Source organism: Rhyacophila brunnea, unplaced genomic scaffold (assembly GCF_057557595.1).
Source record: "Rhyacophila brunnea isolate RB1 unplaced genomic scaffold, BYU_Rbru_1.0 scaffold_13, whole genome shotgun sequence".
Lineage (NCBI taxonomy): Eukaryota > Metazoa > Arthropoda > Insecta > Trichoptera > Rhyacophilidae > Rhyacophila > Rhyacophila brunnea.
The window spans coordinates 12690761-12700481 of record NW_028232785.1 but is presented as its reverse complement, the minus strand read 5'-3'; the positions used below and the strand labels follow the sequence as shown (position 1 = coordinate 12700481).

General features: G+C 34.3%; 1 protein-coding gene across 1 annotated transcript; it reads right to left on the bottom strand.

Annotated features, from left to right (window-relative positions):
• Window positions 1-1684: 1684 nt before the first annotated feature.
• Window positions 1685-9505, bottom strand: LOC147076523 (uncharacterized). The gene is made up of 5 exons (XM_085941278.1): window positions 9294-9505; window positions 5360-5548; window positions 4204-4371; window positions 3232-3456; window positions 1685-2663 (listed from the first exon to the last, which is right to left on the bottom strand). Exons 1-5 carry the CDS (start codon window positions 9333-9335, stop codon window positions 2586-2588), a joined length of 702 nt encoding a protein of 233 aa, XP_085797404.1. The 5' UTR covers window positions 9336-9505; the 3' UTR covers window positions 1685-2585.
• Between the last annotated feature and the right edge of the window lie 216 nt (window positions 9506-9721).

The following is a 9721-nucleotide window of genomic DNA, read 5'->3' as shown; positions in this document are numbered from 1 at the left end:
CCCACCGACACTCCCTGTTACTATGACGGTTATGCATTCTTTATCGTCGGCATTTACCTGCTGGTACACTGTCTCGATTCCTTTTTTGGCTAAGACCCTGCTCCCTTAGGGGCGGCAGGTTATATGAAAGTATGGTGAAGCAGGCAGGTTATATAAAAAGTATGGTGAGGTAGGCTGATAAACAATTTGCGGCAAAACTAACGTTAACATTATTAATTATATGGGTACGTTATAATGACCAAAGTAAATCCTGCGTGATGCCCTGCATTTTTTTATCGCGTCGCTATTTCTCGTAAGTTGTCGGCTATTGTTCGCTTGCTTCATTCAGTTGCTATATATTCAGGGCTATAATTCAAGAAATTTTTGTTTTCCGAAGAAAAAATACACAAACCCGTTGCTTAAAAAATAAAAATTTGACACCTAGGTCATCTACTGGACAGAACCACCCTAGACACTTCTAATTAATAAATAATCATCGTTCCATACTTATGAATGTAAAAATTGTTCAAAGCTAAGTGAAATAATTTTATTTAATTTATCTAGTAGTTGACCACCCTGGCCAACTACTGAAAAAGTATTAAAAAAAGTTTGAGTAGTTGACCCCCCCACAAACTTGCTTCCTTGTAAATATAACTTAAAACTTACAAATGATATCGATACTTCAATATTATGACTGCCCGTAATACATTAACTTGATATTATGAAGTCAAAAACATTAAATTGCCATAATATGGCCATATTATGCTTACATCCACTGATATCCTTAACAATTTACTTAAGAAATTAAAAATAAAATGCTTACGGCGTGATGTGTTGTTTTCAAATAGCTGCTATGACGCTCCTATGACATATGGTGATGTGTTAGTTCCTCAATCCGACCACAGATGGCTTCACTTGTCTCAACTTTACAATTTAGAGCAATCCCGTGTCTACGTTTCTTATTTTGGGCATTTTATTGAAAAAAGGTCAACTACTGGTACATTTACCTTAATGTAATTGAGAAAATAATGTTTATTAATTGAATGTAGAAAAGCACACCTTACAGTCACGATTTTAAAAGATAGGTAAGTACATAATATTATCATTTGGCTGCTTTTTGCAGAACGAATATGGCACATTTTTAGAACGCATTTATATGACATCTTTGTATGACAACAGCTTGGTTGCTTTATGCAAATCGAAAATGTCATATTCTGCGATTTGCAAAATGTTTAAAACGCATTTATATGAGATTTTTGTATGACAGCAGCTTGGCTGATTTGTACAGAACGTAAAACAAGCGTGTGAGATTATGGAAATCACAATAACTCATTTTTTTCAAAATTGTGGCTTGGCTGCTTTGTGCATAACTACGCTCAATTATTCTTCAATTACCGGTCCGCATGTGTAAAAAGGTTGGGAAGCACTGGAAAGGACAATCAAGTAATCTTTTAAAACTGGTATTTTTTAAACACTGACAGTCTCCAATGGGTTGCATAATAAAACAAGGGTACCATTAGATAGAAAAATTATTTAATTTTTTTGACATAATATTAACATATTTCTATAATAGTAGATGTAAAATCTAAATAAAAAGTATATAGAATCTATTATTTATATTAATTATTATAAGACATAACATATAATTATTATATAATATCACCGCTATAGTGGCAGGAAACGTTACGTCAGAAAACCTTTATTTGGGATAATTGACTTTTTCAAAAATCAAGAGATTTAAACCTCTCTATTTATACAATATCTTAAGCTCGGTTCAGACATGACGAATTGTGTGCGGATGCAAACTGTTGCATTCTGATCCACGCGGACCCAATATGCACTAGCATCTAAATCTAAATATTCGTTTACACTAATTATGATTTATGGTCAAACAATAAAAATTGAGTATATTTGATTACAATTTTTTTTCTTACATATTTAATTAATGACATGTAACATCGAGCGTCGACAGCTTTAAAAACCATGATGAACAGTCTGCTACTGGTGCTGTTTTACGGTAGTGAATCATGGCACTTTACGAAGGCTCAGAGCAACAACGACAGATGTTTGCAGCAGATACTCCGGTGGTATAACTTTAGAAGTAACAAGGAGATAATACACCGGACCCAAGAGCCTCTCATCACGTTGAGACTAAAGAAGTTACTTTCGACCTGGCTGAATATGTGTTGCGGATGCTTCGAGAGAATTTTAAGCTTTCCGGTAAATGCCACCTGCGGAGCACCTATATACAAGATGCTGGCATGACCTTGGATGATGCAAAGTTAAAAAAAGAAGCTACTTTGGCAAGAAAAACGCTAAAATTGTTTCTCTAAAAATAATGCAAATAGCGTATGTAATAGGTAATCAAAGATGTTTTCGTTGATTTTGCATAGAAAAATAGCAATAATCCATATTATGAAAAGTTGAAACTTGCTTCAGCAATTTTGATAGGGAAACCGCGAAAGGCTCCATCTACTAAAATAGTTTCTTCAACATCTTTGGTTATAATCAAGTCATTGATCCAACAGAAAAGTACAATTCGTTTGTTTTGTGTTAAGTGTTCGATATTTAAATTTGTTACTGTTGTTATGTAAAATTATTACTTTTTAGTCAGAAAGGGCTACATAATATCTTCTCCGCATCGCAGTGAACGCAGTGAAACATATGTACATCAGCAGCAATACCTGAAACGTAAGAAATAACGATGAGTTATTGAAACTTTGAGGAAAATCTTGTACACACTTGCCCCCTTAAACATGTTCCATGTGTTAGTGCAGGGTTTCCTAAACTATGTTCCGCGGAACACCAGTGTTCCGCCAAACCTGAATAGGTGTTCCGAGACCATTTGGAAAGGTTTTATACACTGCAACACATTTAAAGATCTTCTACTATGTAGAAGTAAAATAAGTAAAACTAAAGTAATTAAAGAATCGACTTCATATTGAAAGGCGAGTGATGATCAATCTCCACTGATGTTTATGTTTATGTGAGAGATCGACCAACCAAGTGAGATAAACACACATCACAAATATGCCTACGGCGCTGTTTCACTTCAAGCATACTAAAATTTAATAACATGTGGTTTTGCCATACTTACTCATTCTATTTATAATCCAAAGTAACGCGCGTGGCGACCATGCAACATTTTTTAATTTCCAATAGCAATATTGTTCAACCTAATTTCTCCATCGTATGGCAAAATTTACTAACCGCAAGCCACACTCTAATGAATTAGTTTACTATCAGTATCACCTGTCCAAATGCCATTGACCCGAAAATGCAGCAGACCACAATATACTGGTGCTTTTTGCTGGCTACAAAAGCAGGCAGGCAACCTTGTCGAAATACATTCAGAGGATAGCAGCTGAGCAATGTCTTCTCGAGCCCGATGACCTCGTCCGAGCAACAGGAGGTGGGGATGGTTTTATTGCCAATTTCATACCAATCCTCGGCCGCAGTCACACCGCAACACTCGAGCTGAAAACAGAATTTCAAAGTTACTCATTAACACAGAGAGAAGTATATACCCTGCACCTCTTCAAAGAGGCGGCATGAGACATACTTTGATAAAGATATTGTATCAAATTTAATGTTTTATGAGCATTCTTTTATAAAACACCAAGGCAAATGCATGAAATTTTACGTCAGGCAGGATTACTATATCCGCCATGTTCTATCGCATGCATTTAACATATTTTATCAACGAATTCTTTTTTCTTTATTTCCAATTTTTTTTATTTACTTCAAAAATTATCGTTTTTAGTGTTAAAATCACTGGAATTAATGAATACCTTAAAAATTATATGTGTGTGTTTGTGGGGGGGGGGGGGGGTGTAAATTTACCCCACCGGGTCATTTCGCTACTGCTCAGATGCGTTGATGATCCGCACACACAATATAAAAATTAGAGGGAACGTTGCACAAGACTGCTATCTGCGGTTATCGAGGGTAATTTACCATAATGTTTGCATTGATGTATTATAAATGTTACAATAAGTTAGCCGTCAAACAGTCAAAACTGTTTATCTCGCTCTTTTGTTGTAGTTGGCAAAGCCAAGAGAGGTGCTGTTGAAACATAGCACCTATTGTAAAAATTATAATACTTCAATACAAAATTATGAAAAACTACCCTCTATAGCGGCCGATAGCAGTCTTGTGTATAGAATAGATGCGCAGAGATCCTATATTTGTGTGATGGCATATTATTGTGGCTTCAGTAATTACCTTTTGCTGCATTTCATTCCAACTATTTTGATATTTTATCACACTCGGGTAACCCTGGAACGTCTGATTGAACGTTGCCTCTGTATCGTTCATATTTTTTAGATGGTTTTGAAAACCGACCATGCAGTCAATTTCGATAGTGAGCAAAGCCAATAAAAATATGGAATACTGAAAAAAAGGCCAATCATTAGTTGATACTCTCATGACGTGTAAATGCTTAAAGGGTAGGTACCGTAGGTAATAAGTATTTCTACAATGACATGAGACAAACTCATATAGTTTACAGTAGATACGAGTACCTATATCAAAACCTTGGACTACTGCCCACTGGAGCACGGTATAAATTTAAAGTAAATAAATATTCAATATACACAATTTGAAAACACCTCAGTGATATATACGTAAGAACCTAATAGAAAAATTCTTTTTTCCTGTAGTTATATATCTGAGGGTTTTCAAATTCGTATAATATAATAATGTACCTACATAGAATGTTGCATTACTCAAAATGGTTTATTAAATAAATATTCATTGATGTTCAGAGGGGTGGGCAGACCGAATTTTATTGTGAGCTGTACAACACTTTGTAGGGTTCGATCTGGAAAACCTTGTAAAAGATGGCATTAATTTTCTCGCATGTTCAATTAATATAATTATAAAACCTTTTACATAAATTTTTCAGAAAATTACTGTATTAGGTTTTTTTTGCAGGCCAGAGCCCAAAATTGTCTCAGAGAGTTGTAGTTCTTCACCTGTTTGAGCTAATGTTGTATTTGATGTGCTGAAGATTGAACAAATACAAGTACACCGTTGACCAAATTGAATAAATCGACTTCATAGTTAAATACGATTGTAAAATCTACGTACTTAACCGTTTTCAATATTCTGTAAATAGGGTCTGTTCTCTATTATTAACTTTTTTTTTATTCAATTTTAAAAACTAACCAGTACAGTCTGCAATTTGTGCGTAACAAAATTTAGTGTATAATATTTATGACATATCTCAACAGCCTACCTCCACCCTCGATCCTACAGAAGATTTTTTTTCAACATCATTTTTTCATTATATTATGTCACTTATACTCGTTTAATTTTCAGCACATTTTAATATGTATAATAACAAAGTAATGAATTTTAAATAAAATTTGGATAATACCATGATGTATGTGCAACGGTTCGTGAAACGTTCCATGTATGATACTGCCAATATCAAAACCATTGAAATGAGGCTGACTACAAGTAACTGATTACATGCCATTAGATAGAAATTTTCAACAAACACATCCTCATAGTTGTACGCATAATGGAGAGCGCATGCCACAACCCATAATATTATGGTAAGCAACTGAAAAAAAAAAACAAATAATAAATTTTTTTAACCATGTCTGATCATAAGGCTGGCCGCACACTAGGCTGCCAGGCTACGGAAGGCTGACTGCGGCAGCAAATTCTTGAAGCTAGTTGTAGCAGCCAGCAGCCAATGTCACCAGTTCGCACTGATCGCTGCCTCGAGATGGACATAGAAGATGCAGTTATTATTTTTATCTCTTGAACCAAAGGGGGGAAAAAAGAAACGTTATTGGATTCACCACGGCACTCAAAAGGTGTATTTGAAAGTTACATTAAAGATTTAAATAAACACCTGGAAACTTTTAAAACTATTATGCAAAAATTACAGTGCAGTAATTTTACGAGCTGTTGGATAATCAATCATGGGTACTAATACTCGAATACGAGCTTGTATAACCCCCGAAAAAAAATTGTTCGTCACACCTATGTACATAAAATAAAATGGTGTAATGTTAGAATTTTTTTAATCATTTTACAAATTGTATTAGTGCGCGGCTAGCTTGAAAAGTTCATATGGGCCTCTACAGAGTGTAAGTGTGTAATAACAGCTTTTTGTCTTTACGAGAAATGGATGTTAGCTATTTGCTCAACCTGTTAGGTCCATATTCCGACTCCAAGCACACATTGTAAAACATCATGTATATTTGCCAGATCCTGCATTCGAACCCGGGCCCCACAACATCATAAGCCGACGCGTTATCTGCTCATTACATAGGTATATCAAAGGGTTTAACATAAACAAATCTTGTGCAAATTTAATCAAAATTTTGTTTGTAACATTATGATGTATATAATTATATTTGTCTTGATTTATCTGTCTGCAACGCAGCACACGGACGCACGCGCATACTCTATTTCCGTCTGCCCATTGAACACACTGAGCGCGTAGACAAGAATGTTGACAAGTGCCACTACCACCTGGTGTTTTTTCCTACCAAGATATTATAAAGTACGTAAGACCAGCATGTTGATTTTTAAAGCAAATCTGGTGTAATATTCCAGCTATATTATGGGGCTTTTAAGCTGTTTGCGTTGTTGAAAAATGCTAGATTTAACACTATACGCCAGATGGAAATTTTGTAGGCTAGATGCCCATTCAGAAATGCTAGATCTGGCAAGAAAATGCAATTGGTATCTTTTTATAAAAGAAATTTAGATGTTTAGAATATTGGTCTGTCGAACAAAAAAAAAATAATGTAGGTAATTAAATAAAATGGGAACTATACCGATTTTACTTTGGATCTCTTTAGTGAATTGAAATATGGGTTCTTGTCGGTTTACAAGAAGCCAGCGGCAAACAAATTGTGAAAATAGCCGATATATTGGAGTATTTGTTAGGTTAAGTTAGGTTAGGTTGTCATTCTTGAATTCATGAATTTTGCCAAAATCGGCTATGAGAATTGGCGCAGTTCCCGCCTGGTTTCCTGGAAACCAACTTGTACCGAAATTTGAAATATATTTGACTAGTTGCAATTACATAATTCAGAATAGGTACAATGTTAGTTGGGTACTTTATGTTTACCAAATTTAACTTAGGTAAATAGGTATGGTGAATGTGTCGCAGATGCCTGCATGAGTTTCTATAACTTTCTTTTTAGACCAAACATAACCTAACCTAACCTACCTCAACCTAATAATATAATATTATTGTGTGATAATGATGCATCGAAATGTATGAAAATTTCAAATTTTAAATCAACAGTTATTGGATTGAAAAGCATCTATCTGGGCCGACAGAAAAAAGTGTAATACTATTATTTTCCTAAGACAATTTTGAAAACGCACTAATTTCTCATTTAAATGACACTTTATTGGTATTTTAACATTTTCACTTCAATATGTGCGCTACCGAATTGTTTACCGTTTGAATTGAGACATTTCAAAATTGTTCTGATGATTTTATGATTTTAGAGAAATGTGACGTTTAAAATCCACATTTTCTTACATACCGTATACGATTCACCATATTATTACTATACACGTCAAAGAGTCAGAAGGTCTAAAATGAATTTCTATATTTATTAAAAATGCTAATATTTTTATTTATCTATATATTCATATCGTCATCATCAACAACCAGGATCAATCCACTGCTGAATGAAGGGTTCCGCAACCTGATTCTACTACTATCGGTTTAACGAATTTGTGATATTATACCAATTTCTATCGTCCTTATCATTATCGACCTGAACCAATCCACTGGTGGATAAAGGCCTCCCTAGCCTGATTCTACTCCTTTCTGTCATATGAATTGCTGTATTTATATATTGCGATATTATATTATATCTATTTATAATGCCATTATCATCATGAGCCTGAATCAATCCGCTGGTGTTGAAGGCCTCTCTAAGTTGTTTCTATTTCTGTCGGTCATATGAATTGCTATATTTATCAAAAATGCTCATATTATATTTACCAATTCATAATATCGTCATTATTATCATCAACCAAGATCAATCCGCTGCTGGATGAAGGTTATCCCAACCTAATTCTACTCTTCTTGATCATATAAATTGCTATATTTTTTTAAATTTGTGATTTTATATATCAACCCATTTATATCGCCATTATCGTAATCAACCTGTATCAATCCACTGCTGGATGAAGGCCTCTTTAAGCTGATTCCACATCTTTAGGTCTTATAAATTCATATTCTTATCAGAATTGGTCTATTCCTCTCAGATATAATATTTTTTGCTTCATTATTTATCAACATTTGTCTCGATATGAATGTCCCGCACTAAGAAACTATATTATTAATTCAAAATTTGATTTTTATTATTTATTTTATTATGGCTGCAAGCATTTATTTTTTATAGACAATGAAACAAAATAATGTTTAAATTCATTTTTTACACTGCTAACCTTCATCTATTATCTAAATGGGACCCGAAGGAGATTAATATTCACGTTATATTGGATCGCTATTTATGATAATCACATAATATATTGCTTTATATTCAAATGATTGAGATGTATAATTATTTATCATATTTAAATGTATATACCTACACATATATTGTATTAAAATTAAAATGTCAGTGGTAGCAATCGGCGATTGCCAGCTGATCTACTAGGCTTAGCTGAGGTGGTGTCAGACGATATTGTGAAGGTTAGACTTCAGAATAGACTACGTAAATGAGCCCAAATTTATATTGGCAGTGACGACTTGCAAATCGTAAAACTGACAAATCAGCGAAATGTCAAACCGTATGAGGGGAATGAAAAGCCATCCTGAAGAGAAAATTATGGCGCCGTATATGCATACTTCACAATTATATTTAAATTCAACACCATGACATTAGGACGCCAAGCTGTCTGCAAGACCTAGCGAGGCAGACTGGCGACCGCCAGCTGGCTCTGCTAGCTTAATATAATTGTCTACATGGAATAAACTGTCTTCGTAAAAAAAATTATAAATGCGCATGCGGGCATCTGTGGCATAATTACCCAAATTTAAATTTGGGTTCTTGTCGGTTTACCCTTACAGGAAGCCAGAGGCAAACAATTAATTTTGAAAATAGCCGATATTTGGATTATTATTTTTTTAGGTAAGGTTTTCATTCTTGAATTCATGAATTTTGCCAAAGTTGGCGCGGTTCCCGCCTGGCTTCCTCATAACTGACTTGTACCGAAATTTGAAATATTTTTGACTAGTTCGCATTAAATTATTCAGAGTAGGTACAACGTCCTTTATGTTTACCAAATTTAACATAGGTACTTGGTAGGTAGGTACTTACGCAGTATATTGCGTGGTAAATTAACAACACCATGTCATCCATTCTGACGATCAAAAAACAACACGAAATAGGGACGGTTGTGTAAGATTTAATACTGAATGATAAGCTGATAAAAATGTATTCCTTTTTTACATTGAAGTATAACAATGGCCGGATTTAATGCTGATCTATCCACGGACGCACTGTTAGGCTGTCAAACTTTATTAATAAAATGCAATTTGGATAATATCAGTGTTGCCATCTTTTAAAAGTGGAATTATAGTACAGAGCCTCTAAAATTTTAGTATTTGGGGAAAAATTTAGTACGAGTTGTCATCTGTTGAAAATGAATAGGGTTTTTGTTTCTCAGAGACCCCTTTTTATTTAGGTACATACTTCTTGCCACCAAAAATGCTTACCGAAGAACAAGATAAATTTTATTTTAAGCC